Source organism: Gorilla gorilla, chromosome 12 (genome assembly GCF_029281585.2).
Source record: "Gorilla gorilla gorilla isolate KB3781 chromosome 12, NHGRI_mGorGor1-v2.1_pri, whole genome shotgun sequence".
Lineage (NCBI taxonomy): Eukaryota > Metazoa > Chordata > Mammalia > Primates > Hominidae > Gorilla > Gorilla gorilla.
Genome location: NC_073236.2, coordinates 84,826,692 through 84,852,874, shown reverse-complemented (window position 1 = coordinate 84,852,874; position 26,183 = coordinate 84,826,692). Strand labels below are relative to the sequence as shown.

The window sequence follows — 26,183 nt, the reverse complement described above, 5'->3', positions numbered from 1 at the left end:
AGGTCCCTTGGGCTCTCTTTTGTCCCCTCTCCCTCCTACGTAGCACTGTGTCTTCCATCCCAGGGACCAGAGTCGCAGCCACTGTATCGTATTCCTGCTTCCCCCAGCCCTGTCACCAGGTCCTTTCAGTACTAAATCTAAGACGTCCTGTGTCCCTCAAGCCTGGCTCCGTTTCCCTCCACTTGGTCCCACTCAGACCCTCAGCATCCCTTCCATGGAGAAGAAAGAAAAGAGACAGGGGAGCACATATTCACTGTCTCTAATGTTGCCTGAGCCCTGACTGTGTGCCGGGTGCCCTGCTCCATAGCCACGAAGCGTTTCATACAATCTTCACACACAGGAGGGACGCACCATTACTGTTTCCATTTTCCCGACGAGGACACTGTGGCTGAGGGGAGTTAAGGGAGTTATTAGGTCTCAAGCCCAAGATCACCAAGCCAGTAAGTGGAAAGGGATTTGAACTCAATTGTTGAGACTAGGCTCTCATAAAGTCAGAGGCCTCCTGACTGTTCTGCCTGACTTCAGGCTCCACCCTCTTTCTCTGACACATGCCCCAATGCCTCCAGAGTTGGTTTTTTAAAGTCTACATCTTCCATGCCTCACGCTGGCCTTCAGACCTGGGAGAGTCCCACATTGCCAATGGGATTCAAGTTCTTGGTTTCAAAACCTTACCCAGAGCCACTTTCTAAGCTTACCGCCTATGATTCTTCACCACAGTGCAAATCTCTGGCCCCCCAAACCCAGCGCTAGTGTTCTCGGAAGCTGCCTGGGACTTTGAAGCCCCTGTGTGGTCATTCCTTCTGCTTAGAAGGCTCCTCCTGCCAGCTCCCAGTACCCTGGTCTTTCCAAGACCTTCTCCAGTATCTTTTCTGTGGAGTCTTTCCTGATGCTTCTCACCCTAAACCTTCCTGCAGTTCCCTGCCCACACCCCATCCTACCACCTGCACAGTGATAGGCACAGAGGAGCTGCCTGAGAGGTCTGTGTTGGATTAGGAACTGATCTGAATCAGCCACTGTTCTTTGTCTTAGAAGACAAGACAGGAAGATGAGAAAGACTATAAACCTCAACAGTATCTAGTTTTTGGGGGGAAAAAATGGCAAATATGTAGCAACTTTGTAGAGCAAGCACCAGGCAGTAGAATGAGCATGGCCATTTGACTCTATGTTCTGCTCTACCCACCCTGGTCACATTGATGAGAGTTTATTAGAGCAAACCTCTGAGCCACCATTCAGCTCACCCAGAGAGTGCCTGCCAAGGCACAGACACAAAACTGCTAGGTACCCTTTACAGGGCATCAAATCTCTGGACTTTGGCACACCGACAGAGCCAGGAAGTAAATCTGGGTTTTTTGGAAAGTCATGGTGATTCTGTGTGTTAGACTGCCACCCCAGCATTTCAGAAAACTAAAGAAGGGGCTGCATTTTCTCCTCAGCCAGTCAAGAAGCAAAATGTTTTCAGTGAGTGTGTGTTGGCCTCACCAGCCATACCGTTCCTGGGACACATGAGGCTGCTCACGCAATGTGGGTGTGTTCCTCGGCTCTCCCTTCCTTCCTCTGAGGGTCACATTGATCTGTGTGTGTGAATGCAGGAGCTGGCTCTAGACCACGTGTTTGGCTACAGAGGTTTCGACTGTCGAAATAACCTGCATTACCTTAATGATGGCGCTGATATCATCTTCCACACGGCAGCAGCTGGCATCGTTCAGAACCTCTCCACAGGTAACCGGGGGTTTAAAAACACAGGTTTTTCTTTTAGCTGGTTTTTACATGCTTTCCCCACTCTTTAGATGCCCAAGAGCTTAAGCATTTTCCTTCCCTTATAGAGCCATTCCCCCCACTTCCAGCATGGTCTCAGTTAGGCCTGGTAACGCTCAGGCTCAGTGAGTCAGAGCCTTCTCTTTTTCTGACCTGAGCTTGACCTCACCTCATCATAGGCCCTAGAGAGAAGGCGGCCATGTTGACACCAGCCTCTGTAACCGACAGCCATGGAGAAAAGCAAGAGACAGGGTGTAAGAAGTGGAGAAATTCCTTGGAGACCATAACCATGAAGAAATCACAGAACTTTGCCTATTCATTTTTACAATGAGCTATTTTTTAACAGCTCAGATTTTTCAAGTTGTATTTTGACAGTTTAGCCACATTTATAATGAGAATGAAAACAATTAAACAATAAACAAAAATACCAGGCCCGGCGAGGTGGCTCATGCCTGTAATCCCAGCACTTTGAGAGGCCGAGGTTGGCGGATCACCTGAGGTCGGGAGTTCGAGACCAGCCCGGTCAACATAGAGAAACCCCATCTCTACTAAAAATACAAAAATTAGCCAGGCATGGTGGCAGGTGCCTGTAGTCCCAGCTACTCAGGAGGCTGAGGCAGGAGAACCCGGTTTGAGGTTGCTTGAACCCGGGAGGTGGAGGTTGCAGTGAGCCAAGATTGCGCCATTGCACTCCAGCCTGAGCAACAGAGGGAGACTCTCTTTCAAAAAGAAAAAAAAAAAATACTCAAACCACATGGTGACTCAAATTTTAAAAATGAACATTTCAAACAAAAAGAACCATTCAGAAATTAACAGAAAACTGTATCATTACAACCAGATTTAAACAGGTTCACATTTTGCCTTATTTGCTCATGCCTCAAGAAAAAAAAAAACCTTTCATTTTAAATTTTTGTTCTTTGTCAATTCTGTGTAGTTGTTCATACATAGATTTAAACACTGAAATCACTGGGCACATGTTGATTTGTGTGTATCTGAGGGGGAGGAGGACCTTGACATTGTCTATATATTTTCTTCACTTTCTAGCCTTGCCATCATATTGGTAGCCTTCCTTGTGTATCTACACCATCATTCATCTTTAGGTTCTTGAGCATTTGGGTGGGTTTAAAGTGGCTACTATGGAAGTCAGCAAACCCATTTGCTTTGATAGATGATAAAGTGCTCTTTCTTCTACTTCCTGTGACATATGTCGAGTTAGGGCTTTCCAGGGTAAAGCCATCACCTGTGCTTTCCAGGCCCCCAAGTGGATTGGCATTTGGTGAGCAAAGATGATTAATCCCTGAGAATTTCATATTCCACATGAAGAAGTGGTACCATTTTGCTCAGTAAAGCATCATCTCCAGGCCTCCACCCCCACTTCTGCCCAGATGTGGACACTGAGAAGCACCAGTCCTGTGCCATGGAGTGGAGGAGACTTTGACCTTCATCATTGTGGACTCTGGAAACCCCTGTACTTGAACTGTGCTCTGGACCCACACAGAGTTGTGGGAAGTATCGAAGAGCAGCTTGAGTGTATCAGATAACAGACAGTAGCTCCCCTTCTCCCAGACCCAAAACAGAATATGAACATTTCAAAAAAACGATCCTTCATCTCCCCAAGTGTGATTCTGGAAGTGAGAATTTGAGGGCTGTAAGCTCTCACTTTTATAAGAAGTATCCAATGGCTCCACGCGATGTTTTGAAGTTGCCCTAAAAGGTCTTTAGGTTCCACTGTTCACCCTCCCATGATCTCTCTCCCCCAGGGAACCAGAGCTTCTATCTGGAGCACACAGATGACATCCTCTGTCTCACAGTGAACCAGCACCCCAAGTACAGAAACGTGGTGGCCACCAGCCAGATAGGTAGGAGGTCCTGTGGCAGCTGAGGCTCTCCCAGCTTGCAGGGATGCTGACCTGTCAGCAATTACTGGGAGAGGGAGTGGGTGGGTTGCTTACATCCATCCCTTCTTGTTGATGTTGCTGTTGATTTTTTGAGTCCTGAATGTATCTGTGTCACCTGAGTTGACACATCCAGTGACTGTGATTCTGAGGGACCATAAAGTCTCACCAGCGCCTGAGAGTCCAAATAAACGATGGCCCCCATCCCTGTGGACTTGTAAGAATAGTTTTTCAGACCCCAAGTGTCAAGAACTCCGTGTCTTTTGAAGGTGATGATTGTGCTTGGCCAGGGTAGGTTTCAGTAAGTGTACCTGGACCCCCTGTGCCCTGGGAAACTGCCAGTGACAAATGTGAACTGATTCACATTTATGAGAAGTTTGTTTTCACTTTGTCATCTCGAGCAATTTTTACAACTTCCTGCTTGTTTTCATTGAACCATGTCCATTTTTAAGTTTAATTTGGAACTTTCTCATGCTGGTGTTTAGTGCTTCACTGTTGGAAACGTGACTTATTTTAGCTATTGTTTTCCCTTGACGCTTCCTCATTGCCATTGCTCACCCAATGCAGGTGATATTCCGGAAACCCCAGGTAAGGCTGTTCCATCCGTGAGTAGTTTGAATCTGCAGAGCAAAATCATGTCATTCTATCATGTTTGCTGATTGTATCTTGCTGAATTGCAGATACAAATCATTGACCTCACCAGTTTCCTTCGTATAAAATCCTCTGCAAGTGTGTGTGTGTTGAACATAAATGTCCGTAGGGCTCTGCCTTTAAAAGCAAATTTCCTCTAGTCTTTCTCCTCTGGCCAGGTCAGGCTATAGGTCTCTTATGCCCAATGACTGTAACAGCCCTAAACATTTGTCTTAAAAAAGGCTTTTGCAGGCCGGGCGGCAGTGGCTCACATTTGTAATCCCAGCACTTTGGGAGGCGGGCGGATCACCTGAGGTCAGGAGTTCGAGACCAGCCTGGCCAACATGGTGAAATACTGTCTCTACTAAAAATACAAAAATTAGCTGGGTGTGGTGGTGCGCGCCTGTAATGCCAGCTACTCGGGAGGCTGAGGCACGAGGATCGTGTGAACCCAGGACGTGGAGGTTGCAGTGAGCTGAGATGGTGCCACTGCACTCTGGCCTGGGCAACAGAGCAAGAGTCTGTCTAAAAAAAAAAAAAAAAAGGCTTTTACATGAACATAAGCATCGCCTTGGCTCTGCCATTTGTCAGCCTTACTTCTTTGTCATGCCTCTCCACACTCAGGGACAACACCTTCCATCCACATATGGGACGCCATGACCAAACACACCCTCTCCATGCTGCGGTGCTTCCACTCCAAGGGGGTGAATTACATCAACTTCAGTGCAACTGGAAAGCTCCTGGTGTCGGTGGGAGTGGACCCGGAGCACACCATCACTGTCTGGCGATGGCAGGAAGGTAAACCAGCACTGGGCTTTCTGTCCCTCCAGGGTGTCTGCCTGTGGGTGTCGAGCCTGTGGGCTCGAACCCAGATCTGCCTCACTCCGAAGCCCGCCGTAGGCACTGACTGCTGCTGGGCAAGTGGAAAACAGGGCACTGGGGATCCTGGTATAGCTGCCCCACTGATGCCAGTGCATCCCAGGGTCCCAGGGCCAGGAGGAGGCTGGCCAGGGACTCCAGGGCCCATTAGTGAAGGGGCTCTGAGGAGGTTCCCCGATGTTGGCAGCCCTCCTCCTCGGAAGGCAGCAGCCTCCCCGACATCTGTCTTAGCCACCTTCCTACCCAAGGGTCCTTGTCTTCCGTGCTCTTTCTGATGGCCCCTGGATCCTACTACAGCCCTATCACTTTGTCTGCTTTATTTTAGGAAATGGGATAATGTTTTATCATAGTCTCAGAAGCAATTAAATTTTTTTTTAACATTTTAACACTTTTGAAATAGGGATTTATCTTACGATCCAGGTTTACATTTACTGTAACAGGATTTCTTTCTAGTCCTCCCCCAATACATGCACACACACCTCACACACATGCACACACACAAGCTGCAACTGAATGTATGGTCATCTTAGAACTAAAGATGTGCAATCCTCCTCATATATTCTCAGGTTGGGTACTGTCCTGGCAAGAGCGGATCCAATTAGTCAGGACATTAATGAGGTCTGTCTGCAGCTAGGCAGCCTGTATCTGGGACACGCTCTACCAGGCAAGCGCAGAGGTGTCACTTCTCCCATCCAGGGCTCTGGAGTCCCATTATCTCCGCATCTTCCCATGGAGGGGGTGGTGCATGGAGGTTGTAAAGAGATCAGCACACTGGGGGAAAGTTCCAGTCCCTCCTGAGCACCCCCATATGAGGAAAAGAGCCTGACAGCTTGCAGACATTTGTGATGATACCATATTCCTTCAGAAGGTGACATGATCTGTAATGTTTCTAGGAAACCACATGTTCTCATTCTCTTGTTCACCAGTATATCTCACCCAGATGGCCGCATAGTCAGTATCCCACGGGTGCAGATTCATTCCTTGTGATGTCAAGTGGCCAACTGATTGACCAGACTCAGCCCAGAGAAATTGAGCGTCTTAAATGATAGACATAGAGCATCTTGGAGTGGGAAGAACTAGAGAAGACTTCCTGCAGTCAGGACCCATCCTAAGGAGAAATCCCTTCAAATGCACCCCTTTGTCCTTTCAAGGGGTGTGGCTTTCAAGGACCCCTTGAATACTTTCAAGGATGTGGCTCTCATCACTTCACAAGGCAGCCCACATGCTGTCAGAAAGCTCTTGCGTAAAGCCCCTTCTTATGTGGGGACAGAAATTGCTTCATTATATGTTTCTTCTGTGCTGCTAACTCTGTTCCTAGATCCTTGGAAGAAAGCTCTCACACTGGCCCCGCTGCACGGCCTTGTCTTTTTAGGTTCAGGCTCACTGTCTTCACTCCCTCTACCTGTCCTCCAAGCAGTGCCTGCTTTGGCCTGCCCTAGCACAGACTCTTGCTCACCCAGGGTCCCTTCTGACCTCCCAGGGGAAGGTTAGAGGAGCCAGGACTTTTAAACAAGCTCCCGGGGAAAAGAGGAGCCTGCTCTTGTTTGTACAGAGGGTTGTAAGCCAGTGCTGATATCTGACCTATCACCAGCCACCACCTCTTCCGGGTTGACCACGGACATGTCATCTCTCCTCTCTTCCTTCTCCAGTGTGGGTTTGCCTTCATTTCAAGTCTTACTTACAGATAAATAGCATGTGTTTGGGGAGGTTTACATACATTTTATGTATCACTAGAGAGCCTATTATTCATTCTTCATTTATTAGAGGATTGTTTTGGGGAACGTGTGTGTGTGTGTGTAGGTAAAAATAAAATAGACCTAAAAATGAGCTTATTACATAAAATCCATGTCGTCAGGTCCTAGGTATATGTGTAATTTGCTCTGAGCAGACTAGAAGCCAATGCAGAGGGGGATACAGGTGTCTCCACAATTAGAAGCGTCCATGAAATTAAAACAAGGAAAATACAAACAGTGGCTTTGAAAAAATGTGCAACTCATTGTTTGTTTGCATTTCTCCCATGACTGGTGAGCTGGAATCTCTTTCCATCTCATTAGCCACTTGTATTGGCTGCTTTTGTAATTTACCTGTTCAAATCCTTTTACTACTTGGAGTGGGAGGGTTGTTTGTCTTTTACTTATAATTTGTAGTTCCTTATAGATCTTTAATGTTAATCCTCTGAATCTTACAAGCATTGCAAGTGCTTTCTTCCAGTATGTTGTGTTACTTTGTTTATGGTATCCTTGGAGACCGTGGGTCTTAAAACCTCTGAGCCCTAAGTCGAGAGAGATCTGCTACAGTAAGTCAGAGATTCCATATGCAGAGAGAATTACAGCTGGGAGAAGTTCTCTGTGGGTCCCCCCAGCCTCGCCTAGAAAGATATTCTGTTAGGGAGTATCAGAGGGGTGGCCACAGGCCCAGCTACATCAAAACCCACCGCCATCATGGTACTAGAAAGCTGTCATAAAAACAAATGCGAAGTGATGAGAACGAAGAAGAAAAAAATAGGTGTGTGAATAATCAAGGGAGGGGTGACAATTAAGAAATCGGAACAAAAACATTCAGAGTAAGTTAAAGGGTAACAGGTTTAAAACAAAAATTTAAAACTCGAGAGCTTAAAAATAATGAAATTAAAAAAGAGGTGGGTTTAAAATACAGGCTAAAAGAATAGAAGCCAAGAAATTTTAAAAGGAGCTAAAGGAGTGATGATAATACTGTTACTACTACTACTACTACTACTACTACTACTACTACTACTGGCTAGCACATGATCACTCGGAGTATCAAGCACTGTGCTCAGGGCTTCACTGACGTCAATTCTTTTTATCTGCACTGCACCTTCTGAAATAGGAACGATTATTAGCCCCATCTTACAGGTAAGGAAACTAAAGCACAGAGAGCTTAAATAATTTGTCTAAAGTTGTTCTACAAGTAAATGGTAGAGTTGGAATTTTATTAAGACAAAGGTTAAATGAAACTCAAGAGACATAAATAAATGGGGTTAAGGAAAAAAAACTAGTACTTAAAAGGTAAAAAAATTTAAACCTAAACACCACAAAATAAAAGGAAAACGGGGAACTTAAAGAAAATGCAGGAGAATCTTAGGGGAAAAAAACACAAAAGCTCTCTAGAGGAATATGAGTCCCACTGGCCCTCTGGGAGCGGCTCTGTCATCCTGTGGGGGGACGACTCCTGTGGTGATGCTGGGGACTTGATGGAAGGGGGATGGGGGATATCTTTAAGCCACTTTGTTGCCTTCTCATATCTGGAAGCTTCCATCTCACAGGCCATCCTTTCTTGCTACGTTCATGAATGCCTGGGTTGGGGGATCTGTTACCAGCACCTGCTGCTCTGGAAACTTGCCAGACACACTTTCCCCGCTGCCACCTGGGGAGGAGTGTCTGAAGGGGAGAGAGTGCTGTAAAGAAGAACTGAGGCATGGCTTACGCCTGCTGGGGTGGAGGCCTCCTGGGCTGCGGCTCCCCCGGCCTGGCCTATGAAGCAATGAGGAGCCTCACTGGACTCTGTCACCCACACAGGTGCCAAGGTTGCCAGCCGAGGGGGTCACCTGGAGCGCATATTTGTGGTGGAATTTCGCCCCGACTCAGACACGCAGTTTGTATCTGTCGGGGTCAAACATATGAAGTTCTGGACCCTGGCAGGCAGCGCCTTACTTTACAAGAAAGGGGTCATCGGGTCCCTGGGAGCTGCCAAAATGCAGACGATGCTCTCCGTGGCCTTCGGTGCTGTGAGTTCTAGCAGATACTCCCTGAGAAGGGGACCCAGACCCCCTGGGCATGGGCATGGGCATGGGCAGGAGGGGAGTTTGGCCAAGAGGCTGAAAACAGCAGGAAAGCCCTTTCCACATTCGCTCCTCTACTGGCTTATTTGCAACAACTGCTCCTTTTCTGTAGCGCATATGGGTGGGTTGACTATATATATATATATATATATATATATATATATATATATATATATAATTTTTCTGAGACAGAGTCTTGCTCTGTCACCTAGGCTGGAGTGCAGTGGTGCAATCTCGGCTCACTGCAACCTCCACCTCCCAGGCTCAAGCGATTCTCCTGCCTCAGCTTCCCAAGTAGCTGGGACTATAGGCACCTGCCACCACGCCTGGCTAATTTTTGTATTTTTAGTAGAAATAGGGTTTCACCATGTTGACCAGGCTGGTCTTGAACTCCTGACCTCAGGTGATCCGCCTGCCTCAGCCTCCCAAAGTACTAGGATTACAGGTGTGAGCCACCTCGCCTGGCCAATATTTTTTTTTTCTTAAAATATTAACCAGAAAAGGTAGGACACCCACCCAGGACAGGAGGTTTGTTGTTCTAAAGGCAACCCTGAGTTGCAAGCCCCAGAGGATATTGGGAACAATTTCCGCTGTAGATAATGATCCTTTTTCTTTCCAGCCCTCTTGTGCCACAGATGCCCCCAATTACCACCCTTAAGTGGGCTATGGGGTGCCCTCAGCCAATGCAAGCTCCAACTTCGTGGTCCTCCAGGAGTGGGTTTCTCCCTCTTGTAGAGGGGCCCTAGGAAAGTGTCCTTTGGCCTGGAGTCTGCTCCATCCCTGCTGTCACTTGGGCCATGCTCACAGAAGGGAAGTCCTTGTTAATGCACAGCTGTGCTCAGAGGGGACGTCAGATGCCCAAGCCAGTTAAATATAGTGAATTTCCAAGCCAGGTGACTGCCTTGTGATGTGCTCTCGGTGATTTCTTTGCAAATTCTGCTGCTTTCCTTAGCACAAAGAGATCAAACTGCCTAGACATGTCTGCGTCTCTAGCTCTGGTTCCTTAATGAGAGAACGGGTGGCTGGGGAGGGACCCGCTTGAGTGTGTTCCGGGTGTAGAAGATGTTCTTTTGTTTACAGAACAACCTCACTTTCACGGGTGCCATCAATGGAGATGTCTACGTCTGGAAGGACCACTTCCTCATCCGGCTGGTGGCCAAGGCTCACACAGGCCCCGTGTTCACAATGTACACAACCCTTCGGGATGGACTCATAGTGACCGGCGGAAAAGAGCGGCCGTAAGCCAAAGCTCCTGTGGAAACAACTTGTCATTTGTTGTTATCTTGGGAGAAACTGACAAAAGTGTCCCCAGCTTGGAAAAAATGCAGATTGTCATCCTCCTATCTTTTTTGCATTAGGAGGATCAGTCTGCTCTCTCTCCAAGAGGGCCCTAAGTCAAGATCCTCACAAGGAAGAGAGGAGTGCAGAGGTGGTTTGATGATAGTTTAAAAACCTGAGAGAGGCATGGTGGTTCACGCCTGTAATCTCAGCACTTTGGGAGGCCAAGGTGGGCAGACAGATCACCTGAGGTCAGGAGTTCAAAACCAGCCTGGTCAACATGGTGAAACCCCGACTCTACTGAAAATACAAAATTTGGCCGGGCATGGTGGTGGGCACCTGTAATCCCAGCTACTAGGGAGGCTGAGGCAGGAGAATGGCTGGAACCCAGGAGGCGGAGGTTGCAGTGAGCCGAGATCATGTCATTGCACTCCAGCCTGGGCGACAAGAGTGAAACTCCATCTCAAAATAAATTAATAAATTAAAAAAAAATCTTGAGAGGTATTCTTGAACAAACCACAGTGACTTTGCTGTTGATAAAACGTTATTCTTAGTAGCTCTGTGGAGGAATGGAGGAAGGAGGAGAAGAGGGGAGATGCAGAAGCAAAGCCTGAAGACAGGAGCAACATTTCTGTGTTCTAATCTAATAAAAAGTCTGAATTTCCAAATTACGTTTTCTTTCCTCCCAAGATAGTAGCATTTGAAGGCATTTTAGGAAATCTGCAAGCTCAGGAGGTTGGGATTGCTTAGCAGCAGGGCCTAAGAGAGAAGCTGCCTGGTGGAGGGTCTGGACCCTGGAGGGTCTTTCCTTCTGGGCCCCAACTGGCCAGGACCCTGATGACTGGGAAAGAGGGGAGAGAGCTGGAGGGGGTAGTGGGTCTTAGGATGAGGGTTAACAGCCTGAGTCCCTTTCAATCTTTTTTAGGACCAAAGAAGGAGGTGCTGTAAAATTGTGGGACCAGGAGATGAAGCGCTGCCGGGCCTTTCAGCTGGAGACGGGGCAGCTGGTGGAGTGTGTGCGCTCCGTGTGCCGTGGAAAAGTGAGCACAGCCAGCTCCCCTGGGGGCTGGGCCAGGGAAGGGGGAAGTGTAGGTACCTTCCCAGCCGGCACTTTCTCTGGGCTGGTTTGTTTACTCCTTGAAACAAGGCCTCAATACGTGAATTGTGCTGTAGTGGGAAGCAGCTTAAGAGAGTCAGACTCCCCCAGGAAGAACCAGCTGGGTGACCTTGGGTGTGTTCCTTAATGTTTTTGTGTCCAGCACACAGGTTTGTCATGAGGTTTTTGTGAGGGTCACATATTTATACATGACAGTGCCTTTCATCTTACCTGGCATATAGTCCCATTCAGGAGATGTTAGCTACTAGTATTATAGATGATATTCTCATAAGCTCAGAGATACTAAATAGTTTGCCCATGCCCTAAGCTATAGGGCCAGTAAGGAGGAGGATAAGGGCCACCAAACTGTCTGACTCAAAGCCATTGGTTTCTAACTCATATTTGGGTAGCGTATCAAAAACAACTGTCGGGTTTTAAAGAATATGGATGTACAGGCACCCACCTGGAGCTGGTGAATCAGAATCTCAGGAGTGGGACCTGGACCTGTATGTTTCCTTCTATTTCCTTCTATTTAAATTCCCCCAGGAGATTTGATGCACTTAAAAGCCAATCTCCAAACTTCTATTGAATACCTTGTGTTTGTTTTTGAATATCAGTTTAAGAATTTGCTTTCTAGATGCTGTCCATGAAAAAGGCAAACTGGATATGGAGGACCACATGATTCAAAACTAGGGATTTTGTTCTTAAATAGCTAAGTGATGCCCAGCTGGAAGGGTAGTTATGGGAGATGAAGGCAGGACTATGCCTGGAGCCTGGAAGTTATCAGGAAGTAGTTTTTTTTTTTTTTTTTTTTTGAGACAGAGTCTTGCTCTGTTGCTCAGGCTGGAGTACTGTGGCATGATCTCAACTCACTGCAACCTACACCTCCTTGGTTCGAGCGATTCTCCTGCCTCAGCCTCCCAAGTAGCTGGGATTACAGGTGGCCACCACCACGCCCAGCTAATTTTTTGTATTTGTAGTAGAGATGGGGTTTTCCCATGTTGGCCAGGCTGTTCTCAAACTCCTGACCTCAGGTGATCCACCCACCACGGCCTCCCAAAGTGCTGGGATTACAGGCGTGAGCCATCACACCTGGCCAGGAAGCAGATTTTTGTTCAGTGGAAGGAGGAACTTACTAAGAGCTTGAGCTGTCCAAGAACAGGAGAATTGGCTGCTTTGCTCTGCAGTCACTGGAATATTCTAGCAGAGGCTGGGTGATGGAGGAGTCTGTGCTGAAGCTCTCACCTGAGGTGGCTGATGGAGAAAGGGCAAAGTAAGAGGGTGGACAAGAGCAATTAAGAATGGACAGTTTGTTGTTAAAAACAAAACACTGGCCAGGCATGGTGGCTCACACCTGTAATCCCAGCACTCTGGGAGGCCAAGAGGCAGGCACATCACTTGAGGTCAGGAGTTCGAGACCACCTGGCCAATATGGTAAAACCCCATCTCTACTAAAAATACAAAAATTAGCCAGATGTGGTGGCGGGCACCTGTAGTCCTAGCTACTGGGGAGGCTGAGGCAGGAGAATCGCTTGAACCCAGGAGGCAGAGGTTGCAGTGAGCCAAGATGTCACCACTGCACTCCAGCCTGGGTGACAGTGAGACCCTGTCTCAAAAAACAAAAAACAAACAAAAACAACACTTCTCACCCCTTCTTATTTTAATATTAACACTGCAAAGGCATTTTCTCAAGTTACTTGTTTTTTTTTTTAGACAGGGTCTCACTGTGTCACCCAGGCTGGAGTGCAGTGGTGCCATCATCATAGCTCACTGCAACCTCAAATTCGTGGGCTCAAGCAATCCCCAAGTTTTTCTAATAATAGTGGTGTTTTAAATTTTTTTAATTGTGGCCAAATAGACATAAAATTGACCATTTTGACCATTTGTAAATATACAATTCAGTGGCATTAGGTGCGTTCACATGTTGTGCAGCCATCACCACCATCCACAGAACTTTTCTTGCAAAACTGTAACTGTACCCACTGAACACTGACTCCCCTGTCCCCAACCCCCATTCACCGGCAGTCATCATTCTACTTTCTGTCCCCATGAATTTGTCTACTCTAGATACCTCATATGAGTGCAGTCATACAGTATTTGTCCTTTTTCTAATAGTGTTTCAATTACAACAGGGAAAAATCTTAGTGGGAACCAAAGACGGAGAAATAATTGAAGTTGGTGAAAAAAATGCTGCTTCTAATATCCTGATTGATGGTCACATGGAAGGGGAGATCTGGGGCCTGGCCACTCACCCTTCCAAGGACCTCTTCATCTCTGCCAGCAACGATGGCACAGCCCGGATCTGGGACCTGGCTGACAAGGTGAGGCCGACTCTGCCCAAACTCAGATGCCCACGAGTGGGCTGCGCGGCAGTGGGAGCTGAGCGAGGAGAGGCCCAGCCAGCATCATGGCAGAGACGGGGATGGGGCCAGATAGGAGATCGAGTTAGAAAACCTAACGATAAAAGAAGCCCCACTCACCACACCCCGTCTAAACAATATAATTGAGAACGATTATTCTGTTGTCATGAAAGAACCCACAAAACTAAAAATATAGAGACAATTCATGTTTTTCCTGGATGAGAAGACTAAAAATGATTTAAAATGTCAAATGTTCTGAAATGGGCCTAATGTATTTCTGTCAAAATCCCAACAAGGTTTCTCTTAGAGCTTGGGAAGGCAAGTTCATCTGGAGTAAAACTGTGAAATAGCAAGGAGTGGCTGGGCGGAGCGGGGTGGGTGGGAGGGAACAAAGAGTTCTTGCCAATTCTCATGCCTTATCCAGTGTTAAAACAAGTACTCAAGTTCAACTAATTAAAATACTTGGTTTCATTTTTAAATGGCTGGTAAGTGTTTGTTGTATTTTTAGTGTCAGAGTCACAGAATAGACAGGTAAAAGCTTGAGTATGGTTGCTAGACTTTTAAGTTAGTTTCTGTAATTATTTATTAAACATTATTAGCAACAGCTGTCACTACTTGACTACCTACATAACACCAGCTGCTTCATGGACATGATCAGTGCCTACAATAACCTTGCAAAACCCTTATTAACATCGCTATTAGTAAAAATCGAAAAACTGAGATGTAATTTACCCAAACACACCCAGCTAGTAAGTGACAGGGCCAGGATTCAGAATTTGAACTAGCAGAGGCAGAAGCTCACACTCTTTCCCCTAAAGAAGAGGTTGGCAATCTACAGTTAAAGGCCAGATCGGGCCTGTGGCCTGTTTCTGCAAGTCCAGCTGCCCTCATTTATTCAGGTACTGAGGCTGTCTTGTGCTACAGCGGCAAAGGTGAGTAGTTGCGACAGAGACTATGGCCCACAGAGTCTAAAGTGGGTGCTACCTAATCATTTACAGAAAAAGTTGGGCAGCCTGTGCCCTAAAACTTGTTGTCCCCCAAGCTGCTCTAATCAAGACATACAGCTCTGCTCAGTTATTCAGGGACATTTACTCTAAGAAGCAAGAGATTTGGTGGCCTGCAGTGGCTGCGAGGGCAGCCTGACTTCTCTGGCCTGGTGCAGAATGTCTCCTGGAGACCAGCTGAGGGGGCCAAGAGCTCAGGTGACTTTCCTTTGCATCAATGTAGAAGCTGTTAAACAAGGTGAGCTTGGGCCATGCGGCCAGGTGTGCAGCCTACAGCCCTGATGGGGAGATGGTGGCCATTGGTATGAAGAATGGAGAGTTTGTCATCTTGTTGGTGAACAGCCTGAAAGTTTGGGGGAAAAAACGAGACCGGAAATCTGCTATCCAAGATATCAGGTACCTAAGTGGGTGGTCTGGGCATGGAGGAGAAAGGCAAGCATTCTGCTTACCAGTGGTTCCCATTCCAGCCACGGCTGGAATAAAGAACTCAGTTGTGAGAGGGTCACTTTCAACAAGCCACCTATGAAAGAATACCTTCTCCCACTCTCACTCTCAGACAAGTCTTTGCTAATTTCCATAGAAGTGTGGTTAAAATTACTTGTAAATGTCATTCTACATATTTCCCAGGGATTCGATCCAGATAAATTGTTGAATTCCGTAGAATGCCAGGAGAGGCTGACCACATGTGAGTCACAAGGCGGCTCTCATTGCCTTTGGGCCTGGAAGGCCTGTCACAGACCAGCCTTCATGCCTGACCAGCCCCAAACAGCCCTCCTCACGGACTCTGCTCTCGGATTGCTTTTTCTAGAATTAGCCCAGACAACCGATTCTTAGCCGTTGGTTCTTCTGAACACACAGTTGACTTCTATGACCTCACTCAGGGCACAAATCTGAACCGCATTGGCTACTGCAAAGATATCCCAAGCTTTGTCATTCAGATGGATTTTTCTGCGGATGGCAAATACATTCAGGTATGCTTGGGGTTTACTTATATCTGGGGCAATCAATAACAACAGCAGTAATAACAATGGCCTATATTAATCGAGTCCTTACGGTGTGCCAGGCAGTGTGCTAACTCACTCTTCACCAGAACTCCTTAAGTAGTTACTTTTTCCATATTTTATAAATGTAGAAACAGAGGCTTAGAGAATTTAAGAACGTTGAGGAAATAGAATTTAAAATAATAAAGAGTAAGAAAAACAGGAAACACAAGCCCTAATCATCTTTAATCTGCCCCTCACCACCTCCTCTTCAGAGTTTCCTGATTTCTAGTTTTCTGGGGCTACACCTAAGCCTTGTGCCGCTTCTAATATTTATTCATGTCATTTCCAAACTCTACTGGGTAGAATGGCCCCTCCATACGTGGGCCCTGGACTCCAGCCAGTGGGCCTGGAGTGAAAGCTCATCCCTGGGTCCCAGGGGAACTGACCGGTGGAAGGGAGGGAGACGGTTCCACTGCTGGGACTCATCCCTAAAAACAGATTGATTTCTCCAGCACTCAACAAATCTGCGTTTGTGAGCTGGCCTGGAGCTGGATATTCACTGTAAAAGGAGAGAGGATGTATTTATTCATTCAACTATTTGCTGAACCGGGCACTATGCTAGACTTTTAGATGGACAAAATGAGACTGGTCCCGTAACCACCCAAGGGGTTCACCTTGCCGGCTGCCTAGACAGAGCCGATTTCTCAAGACAGGGGAATTGCAATAGAGAAAGAGTAATTCACGCAGAGCTGGCTGTGCGGGAGACCGGAGTTTTATTATTACTCAAATTGGTCTCCTTGAGCATTCCGGAAGCAGAGTTGTTAAGGATAATTTGGTGGGTGGGGGGAAGCCAGTGAACCAGGAGTGCTAATTGGTCAGAGATGAAATCATAGGGAGTTGAAGCTGTCTTCCTGCACTAAGTCACTTCCTGGGTGAGGGCCACAAGATCAGCTGAGCCAGTGTATTGATCTGGGTGGGGCCAGCTGATCCATCAAGTGCAGGGTCTGCAAAATATCTCAAGCACTGAATTTAGGAGCAGTTTGAGGGTCAGAATCTTGTAGCCTCCGGCTACATGACTCCTAAACCATAGTTTCTAATCTTTTGGCTAATGTTAATCCTACACAGGCAATCTGGTCCCCAGGCAAGAAGGAGGTCTGCTTTGGGAAAGGGCTACTACCATCTTTGTTTAAACCATAAACTATAAACTTTCTCCCAAAGTTAGTTCAGCCTACACCCAGGAATGAACAAGGACAGCATGGAGGTTAGAAACAAGATGGAGCCAGTTAAGTTAGATCTCTTTCACTGTCTCAATCATAATTTTGCAAAGGCAGTTTCAGTCCCTGCTTCCTGGAGCTTGCTCTATAACAGAGAAGACAAGCACTAAACAGACAATCACAAAATATAAATATAATTACAAATTGTGATTATGTGCCAAGAAGGAAAAGTACAGCATTCCGGGGAGCATGTAACAAGGTGCTGAATTTAGATGCACTTCCTCTCAGCAAGTGATACTTACGCTGAGGTCTGCAGGGTGTGTAGGTGTTAGCCAACAGAGAGGTGGGAACATTGTTCCAGGCCATCTGCATGAAAGCCCTGAGGCAGGAAAGAGCTCAGCTTCCCAGCTCATTCCAGGAGAAGCACTGCAGGGAGAGAGGAAGCTGAACAGGAAGGCAGCAGCCATTCACTGCAGATGTCTTGATGGTAGGAAAAATGGTTTGTTTCCTTTAGAAGACTCCCAGAGCACCGAGGTTCAGGTTCTAGACACCTCAGAGATCACCTGTGTCAGCCACTGTCCAGGAGAAACCTGCCTTACCTCTGTACCAAAGGTTCTTGGTTTCCTGAGAACTGGGATTCCTGTGTATCAGAAACACCTGGCGGCTTTGTTACAGCAGGGATTGCTGGGCCCCACCCTTTCGGTGTCTGTCCGGGTAGGTTTGGGGTGGGGCCCCAAAATTTGCATTTCTAACAGATTTCTAGAGGCAGCTGAGGTTGCTGGTCGGGAACCACACTCAGAGAACCGCTATCTTAGGACTGGAAAATAGCAAGAAAATGGATGAGAAGAAAGATGGGAAAATGGCCTGCTGGTGTGTCATGGGCTGGCCATGGCTTTGCAGCCTGGAGCTGAGCTTGGGTTTGGAGAAAAGCCCTAGGGATGCAGAGGCTGGGCAGTGTTCTGGGAAACTGCGCCCAAAGGGAGTCTGTGGGACTGAGAAAGAACGTTGATGAACATGGCTTCCCTTCTACCTACAGGTGTCAACAGGTGCCTATAAGCGCCAGGTGCATGAGGTCCCCCTGGGGAAGCAGGTAACTGAAGCCATGATCGTTGAGAAGATCACCTGGGCCTCCTGGACAAGGTGACTGACTGGAAGAAAAAACTTGAGGAAAAGGTCACAAGGGAGTCTCTTGTCTCACTCAGGCTCAGCCTCCAAGTTTGTGCAGGATCTGAAGAAGCTGAGAAATGGAGCTGTCTTTTCTTTTGGGGGTGAGGGTGGGAGGCTTCTTGGCACTAGTTTAGGTCACTGGCTTTGATCTGACCTAGGTTTTTGAAATGCGAAGCCCCTCTTTTTGTGTAATTTCTTCTACAAGTCTCCAACCCCTTCCAGCAAGTTCAACAGGAAACCATCTCCCGTCTCTTGGCCAATCCTAGTGCACAGTGAGGCCTCCATTCGCTAGGGGAAGGGAGTGGGAGGGCCAGACCCCGGCTTAGCAGGATGAGAAACAATGGCTAATTCATGGGAAAAGAGACCATTTAGCCTGTGAGTTGAAAGGAACCCCTGCTGTTCTCCCCAACACACACATATTCAAGAGGACCACAGGGAACAGGGAGAGAATCAAAGATGGGGGTAACTTGTGTTTTTGGAGTGTAGGGGTCTGAGGCAGAGGGGGAACAGTAAGAGCTGGCACAGATGTACAGAGGGGAAGGGGACAGATGCTTTCATGCCAGGAGAGCCACATGGCTGTACTGAATTACATAAAACAGCACCAGGGACCAATTTCATGGAATACAATTTTTCCAGAGACCAGGTTGGGGGTGGGGTTTCGGGATGAAACTGTTCCACCTCATAAGGAGCTTGCAACCTAGATCCCTCGCATGCTTAGTTCACAATAGGGTTCACACTCCTATGAGACTCTAATGCTGCGGCAGATCTGACAGGAGGCGGAGTTCAGGTGGTAATGCTCCGCCACCACTGCTCACCTCCTGCCCTGCGGTCGGTTCCTAACAGGCCATGGACCAGTACCGGTCCGTGGCCTGGCTGTTGGGGACCCCTGATGTTAAACATCCCTCTCTTCCTTATCCCTGGGAGGTGATGACTGACTGCAAGCAGCCTTCGCCGTGACTTCCTTCTATCCTAACCCCTCTTTCTGTTGGAACAGCGTCCTGGGAGATGAAGTCATTGGAATCTGGCCACGAAATGCAGACAAGGCTGATGTCAACTGTGCATGTGTGACCCACGCTGGCCTGAACATTGTCACAGGAGATGACTTTGGGCTGGTGAAGCTCTTTGATTTTCCATGCACGGAAAAATTTGTGAGTGTTCCTCAGAGTAACCTCCCTGCAGGTTCTCTGGTCGTCTGCAGGAGATAGGGGCCATGTCTAGATGGCCCTCTGGGAGACACAGAGAAACCCTGTCCCGGTACAGTGGAAATATGGCAATGAGTTTTTCACCTTCTGGAGGGGCAGTCCTGGAAGCCAGAAGGGAGGATGGAGGGCGGATAAAATGACCTGAAGTGGGGCAAGGATGAGAGGCAGGAAAAGTCAGCCAAAGGCTGGCTAATAGATGAGTCCAGACCAAATGGAAGTCCCCGGTGAAGGAAGGTTCTGGGAGCAGGGGATTTGAGTGCTGGAAGTAGTCTGTGGTTGCTGAGAGGAGCCAGGGTCTCTTAGCTGTCTCCATTCACTTTCGCTCACAGGCCAAACATAAGCGTTACTTTGGTCACTCGGCTCACGTGACGAACATCCGTTTCTCTTATGATGACAAGTATGTGGTCAGCACTGGAGGAGACGACTGCAGGTACTAACCTAGCTGACCCAGTTCTTACTCCACAGGCCTGGCCAGCTCTCCCTTCCCATCTCAGGCATCCCGTGGGTCAGCCTCTCCCAGGGGCATGAGGAGGGCTGATGTGGGGCTAATAAACAGGAAATTCCATGAGTCCTCATGAAGGCAAGTACTTTCCAAGACAAGGCATTTACTCTTTGGTGACTGTCAACCCAATGGTTGTGACTGGAGCTGTCCTGGGATGGCATGGGCATGTGATAGCTACTCTGGGCACTGCTGGGGGAAAGGGACAGGTGGATGAGACCCAAGATGGCTGATCTGAGTAGAAGCTCTTGGCAGCCCATGGGCTTTTGTGCATAATCAGGAGGTTAGAATGGAAATTCATCTATATGTCCTTTTAAGAACTCCCAGTTGATCACCAGTGTTGGGAATTTCTTTATTTACTCTAAATAGAGTATAGAGGAACAGGTCTAGGTCATTCTAACTCACTCAGCTCCCCCATTTCTGATGAGCTTCATTGTAGCATGAATACTGGGTTCTATTCAGCCCAAGCAAAACTCCTGAGGGGATAAAGATGAAATACAGGCCTTCTGATACTTCCTGGTGGTCTGAGTTAGGTTGTAAGAAAGGCACCTATGAAGAATTTCAACCCACTTCCCACTCAAAAGCACTGTGTATTTCTCATGGCCTGCCTGGGAGCACCCATCTCCAGCCTGCTGTGCTGGCTACTTCTGGCACTTATAGCCCTTGAGATAGTACTGACAGCGGCTCCCTGTGGGGTGCTAACACCCATTCAAAGCAGCACCAACCCAGTTGTGAACAAGCTAGGAGTAAGACGTAAATGAATTGGTCACCCCAATGCAGGGGATACAGACTTGTTTTAACATAAAAAAGAAGTGGCCTTAACCGTGCGGGGCTTGTAGGCCTTTGTAGGCATGGGAGCATGCTGTGATCCCTGGTTCTGTGCTAAACACTCAGAAGGGCTCTCTGACTCAAGTGGAGTTGATAAACCTTTTCAATAGTAACAGGAGAGAGTGTGATATCAAAGTGCCAGAAGTCCTCACGGACCAACATTTAGCACAGACATTCAAACTGCTGAAAGAACCAAACAGAACTCAACTGAAAAAAACAGACCTTTTAAAAAAAGCAATAGATCTTAATTTGGTGGCAAGATCCCTGGTTTACCTTTTGAAGTCAAAATGTTCAATATATCACCCGAGCTTGACTTTTGAGCCACTTGGCAAGATTGTTTTTTGCCACTTGACACAAGTATGATGTCCAGCTATGCAAAATGACTGTTTGATCTGCCTTTTCAGTGTATTTGTGTGGCGATGTCTGTAAAATGCCAGAAGCCTCTTATGTTATTGCTGCTGCTGCTACCAGCCAGCAACTGCAGAGGCCGTGCTGAGGTGCCTCCTTGCCACCAGCCGTTGGGAAATGCCTACCATGCTGCCCCGGACGCACAAGCTCAAAACGCTGCAGAAGTTACACAACTGCTCCCATAATCTGGACTCTCCAAAACCGTGATGCCACGAAGGAAGGTCAAGTTGTAAAATGTTAAGACTGCTTGCCTCTGTTCCTGAGACTAAACACTATACATACTAACTACATTGACAAAGAAATCCTATCTGATAATGTAGCCCGCTGACAAATTTTGAAGCCTCGGTTACCCTAACCAATATGTAGCTTTTAATTTGCATCAAAACTTTTACAAAGATGTTTTGCTATTGTTTCTATATACTTCAAGAATGTTCATTTTTACAAATAAGTTGAACAAGACAGCCTAAGTTAGATGCACCGAAGTACTAGAAATATCGCTAGCCTCTGTTCTCCAGTTTAGCTTTCAAAACCAAATGAGCCATGTATAAAGGAGTTGAGAAACTTAATTTTTTAATGTTTCATTTGCAGAGTTTTATATCCATTAAGTGCCTTTGAAAGTTTCCAATTGTGTGGGCTGCTGTCTCACCTCCCACCCATTTCTCCTTTCTCCATATGGTGCTAAAACTTCAAAGCTGAGGAGGGCTGCAGGACCCTTAGCAGATTCAGTGTGTCACCCTTGTCCTGTGTTCACGCCAAGGCTTCCTAAATGAAAGACATCGGTTACCTGCTTATGGGAAGGTGAGCAGCAAAGGAATTGAAGTTCGGGACGGGGTAGAATTATGGGTTTTCATTGTGTTTCGTGCCAAACCCACAAAATCCAAAATAGAATTCAAGTTAAACAAACTTCTACTACAAAATGGAAGGGGAAAAAGGCTCAGGAAGGTCCAGGAGAATGAGTTGACTTATCTCGTTAAATCTTAAGATAAATGAGGTAACCCAAGGCTGCACCTTGGTGTACCACCCTGAGTGAGTGGAGTTGAGGTGACTTCATTTGATTGCTTCAGGCGAACTATATAGGTCAAGTCCAGATTATAAAAAAATTATCTGCAGAACAAATTGTAAACCCAAGGAATAGCTGGTAAATCAAAATTATAAAGTGAGTTAGAGTTCCTTGGAGTTGGTTGTATGACAGAATATGACTTGGACAATCTTTACCAGAAGCCATCTGTAAGCCCCTCAGTCACGCTTTCCATGTAGCTGACAGTGCTCACTGAGAGTTGGTGCGGGACTGGTGGTTCTGAGCACATAGACGCCTATTAGTCCTTCCGGTCAGTGAACGAAAATTCTAGACCTACAGTTACTGGCTACTTGCATTTGTCAGTTTAGAGAAAAGGTAAAATGAGGCATTTTCAGTTATAGAATAGACTAACATTTACCACAGAAGTGCTTCAGCATTCTAAATGGATTAGATCACTCATTAAGCTATTTTTATACGCCAATTTACTAATGCCTTACATCAATCCACTAATAGGTTGTTGGGCCCGCAGTAGAGTCCCTATGCAGTCCCAATTCTGTTTTCTGTAACCATGTGACTGGTGATGCAGAGTGATAACCATGTCTGCCTATCTTGTACTAGACTCTTCATGCTGATCGGATCTTGCATTCAAATAACCATGTGGAAGAACAATGAATCGATTAATGATGACATGTACAACTATATTTAAAGAGCAATAGTGTCCGTGTGTCACGAAAAGCTTATTTGTAAACGTTTATATGGTATGATTTTATGATTTTATGTATGTTCATAAATCCTGCACTGTATGATATATGTTAAAATATCGGTGCATGAATTTATTTTCAAAGAAGTACAAAACACATATCAATCACTTAAACATTTTATGTGTCAAATAAAATTTGATTGATTATGTAAACACATTTGTTGACTTTTGTTTGTTTCCACAGTAAACAAACAGCTGCACCATCAGCTGAAAAAACCCTTCTAAAAGCACAAGCTACCATTCACTGGTTGAAGCAAAGTTTACTGTGCATTTTTAATCTGCTGCAATTTCATGAAATGAAAATACCAAAGCACATTTTAAGTCTATAAGCTTTATTGATACTTTGCTTTTACAGTTCACAATGCATTCCACAGATTTAGTTCAGTACAGCTTAAACCACAATGGTATAAATCTTCATTTTGTAATTTCTTGCATAACAATGTTTGATATTTGCAAACAACATTTTTGGAAGCATTAGATTCAGTCCATAGATTCTGTGACAAAATTAACTACAGTAAGTCTGTGCAATGAAATTGAAATTGATGTTGGAGTTCTATGTGTGTGGCATTTCATGTTGAAAACAGATGGTAGTGCTCCTAGAAATATATCTTCTTCTTCTTCTAGCTTATGTGCTTTGGAACTACACATGTATAACCAATGACTGACTCTGAAATATCAAGCACTGTGGGGTGGCTGGAAGGTAAAGGTCTAAGCTTTGTGAAACACTATACATATATAATCTATATTTACTTATATTGGCAATTAATATAACAGTAAAAGTCACAATACACCTAGAACATACCAGAAAAGCAAGCTTTGTCATTCCTGCTTTACCGGTATGATCTCGTCTAAACATTTCATTTCAGAAAATCTGCATCAATCTACACGGACCATACACAGTGCACAAACTGAAAAGGGCTTTTTTTTTTTTTTTTTTCTAGCTCCACCATCTCTGCAACTTGCCAAGATGCGGCAAGACTACCTGCAACAAAGTAAAATATACAGGTTTTTTATTCCACCAGTGCCTCAGATAGGAAAAAGATATGATTACGGTTTAAATCCATACATAGCAGCTTACAATACTTAACATGATGAACACATGGCAGTCAAGACAGGTAATTTTTCCTCACAACAGTGCATGGCTAAAAATAAAGATCTAACAACGATCTGTGAAACTGCACTGCAACGTCAAGGTTCGTTCTTCCCTGACCCTCCCCCGTATAATCAAATGAATATCCCCTTTAAAGATGATGAACTCCTACTAATTATTTTGGGCGTTTTCATTCAGCTTTGCGCTTCAATCCAGGGATTTTCGCTTGGATTCTGAAAATGAAAAAGTCAATGTAAATATCAGTTTTGTTTGCTGCTGCTTAAAATACCATCTTCCAAGAACTACTTGTATGTTATTCAGCTAATACAAGAAATGAAATCTTTAAAGCTGCCTAATTCTAAGCTATAATTTTGCCACCTTGGCCTCATGAATTAGATTTAAACAAAGCCTTAAACACATAATAAACCCAGAAACGAATGGTCCAAATGTTAGAAAAACAATCTTTTGGCAACTCTGAAGTCACACTTAAGGTCTGATAGAGATTTGTTACTCATTATGCCTGCAATATGAAAATACTGTTCTCACAATCCAGCACACCTTATCCTAGTAAAAACACTGCAGATTTTAAATACTTACTTAGCCATAGCATCTTTAACATTCTTATTTGCAAGTCCTAGATAATGATCTATCTGTGCCTGAAAGAGAGGTATAAAGGAATTATTACCGTTGCTAAAGAATCTTATTAACCACTGCTATGTGTCAAGCTAAAGGCTTAAGAAACCATCACACTTCTCATTTTTGTAAGACATTGAAAATGGGCACTAATACATTCATAAATCCCATGTAATAGAGTGAGTGCTCTATTCTGAAGTCAGCAATTAGTTAGGAAATTACCTGATGCCGTTCATAAATAACAGGAACACTGAAGAGTGAAATGAGAGCTGAAAAGGGAAATATACAACTTTTCAAAAAGAATGGAATGATTTGGGAGGAATAAACACTCAAAAAACTATTAAACTGGCAACTCAAGATAACCAAGCAGTGTTCCTAATGAATGAATAAAAACATAAGGATCTCTGGATGCATCTGCTGTTGAGGAGCCACTCCAGAGGAATGAATGAACTGTGTGAGGCTGCAGTTATTAGAGCTAGGAACCATTTCTAGCTTCAAATCATATCACAGTGAGATTTCATAAAATAAAGGTATCCCTGGTTAGATTTATGACTGCACCATCATATAAAGCCACCCTTTATCTGGTTTATCACTGTTAGTAGGAGCTGTCTTCAGCAACTAAGGTAGCATTTCAATAAACCGGGAAGCAGTATCACCAACTTATTTAAAGACAATACAACCTCAAACTTATTTTGAGATGGAGTTTCACTCTTGTTGCCCAAGCTGGAGTGCAATGGCACGATCTCGGCTCACTGCAACCTCCGCCTCTTGGGCTCAAGTGATTCTCCTGCCTCAGCCTCCAGAGTAGCTGGGATTACAGGCGTGCGCCACCACGCCCGGCTAATTTTTTATATTTTTAGTAGAAATGGGGTTTCACCATGTTAGCCAGGCTGGTCTCGAACTCCTGGCCCCAGGTGATCCGCCCACCTCGGCCTCCCAAAGTGCTGGGATTACAGGCATGAGCTACCGCGCCCGGCCCACATTTTCATCCCCTACTTTTCATACAATGAGAATATTCTCCACTAAAATGTCTAAGCTCCTGGCACACAATCTTCTTTCCAGCAATTTTTCATCCCAATGGCTTTGTAGACTTACCCAAAATCAGTAGTGTCAGACCATTAAACAAGGCACCAACATAGGTAAATACCCACATCAACACTGCAAACTATAAGAAAATAACATTAGCCCATTATAAACAAAATTCAAGTAAAGTTTCTTAATTATGCTTTCAAAAACATCCCATCTAAATGCCTACCTACAAAAGGCATACAACTTGAAGACTGGGTAAAGTACCATGAACAGTTCACTATTAAGTCACGAGTCTCAATTATGAATTTCAAAATCCTAAAATAATTAATAGATTTGACCCATTTTCTCTGGACTACACTACCAAGTAGTTGATTCTGCTGAGATCAGAAAATATACCAACGGTGCATCTTACCCCTCCAGCACTAACAACATTTAGCTTTTAAATGGGAAGACTATAAAGGTGTTATGAGAGTTGTCTATTAAAATTGATTTCAAAGTATGAACTAGTTGAGTGCTTGAAGATATATGAGCTGAATAATTCAGACATTAATATCTCAGCTGATAAGCAACAATTGGGCAAAGAGTACTTATCAGGGAAATTACGTTTCAGGTACCAAAAATATCACCTCTAGCCTCTGAAGGATCAGGCACAAAGT

The 26,183-nt window shown here is 45.6% G+C and overlaps 2 protein-coding genes across 5 annotated transcripts in view; one reads left to right on the top strand and one right to left on the bottom strand.

Moving 5' to 3' along the window:
• The window catches only part of EML6 (EMAP like 6), a 256,550-nt gene extending 233,618 nt beyond the window's left edge, over positions 1 to 22,932 (top strand). The window contains exons 30-42 of the mRNA XM_055377903.2: positions 1,590 to 1,719; positions 3,516 to 3,614; positions 4,905 to 5,078; positions 8,696 to 8,904; positions 10,039 to 10,196; positions 11,162 to 11,276; positions 13,465 to 13,653; positions 14,920 to 15,092; positions 15,505 to 15,667; positions 17,930 to 18,033; positions 19,055 to 19,208; positions 19,592 to 19,692; positions 20,994 to 22,932. Coding sequence (XP_055233878.2) covers positions 1,590 to 1,719; positions 3,516 to 3,614; positions 4,905 to 5,078; positions 8,696 to 8,904; positions 10,039 to 10,196; positions 11,162 to 11,276; positions 13,465 to 13,653; positions 14,920 to 15,092; positions 15,505 to 15,667; positions 17,930 to 18,033; positions 19,055 to 19,208; positions 19,592 to 19,692; positions 20,994 to 21,018 — 1,794 coding nt within the window. The 3' untranslated portion in view covers positions 21,019 to 22,932. The remainder of the gene's footprint in view (positions 1 to 1,589; positions 1,720 to 3,515; positions 3,615 to 4,904; positions 5,079 to 8,695; positions 8,905 to 10,038; positions 10,197 to 11,161; positions 11,277 to 13,464; positions 13,654 to 14,919; positions 15,093 to 15,504; positions 15,668 to 17,929; positions 18,034 to 19,054; positions 19,209 to 19,591; positions 19,693 to 20,993) is intronic.
• Positions 22,933 to 23,090: 158 nt separating this feature from the next.
• The window catches only part of RTN4 (reticulon 4), a 78,410-nt gene continuing 75,317 nt past the window's right edge, over positions 23,091 to 26,183 (bottom strand). For all 4 annotated transcript variants that reach the window (XM_055377909.2, XM_055377908.2, XM_055377905.2 and 1 more), the window contains 4 exons: positions 25,594 to 25,663; positions 24,721 to 24,767; positions 24,463 to 24,521; positions 23,091 to 24,098 (listed from right to left, as the gene is read on the bottom strand). In XM_055377909.2, the coding sequence (XP_055233884.1) occupies positions 24,056 to 24,098; positions 24,463 to 24,521; positions 24,721 to 24,767; positions 25,594 to 25,663 (219 nt within the window). In that variant the 3' untranslated portion in view covers positions 23,091 to 24,055. The remainder of the gene's footprint in view (positions 24,099 to 24,462; positions 24,522 to 24,720; positions 24,768 to 25,593; positions 25,664 to 26,183) is intronic.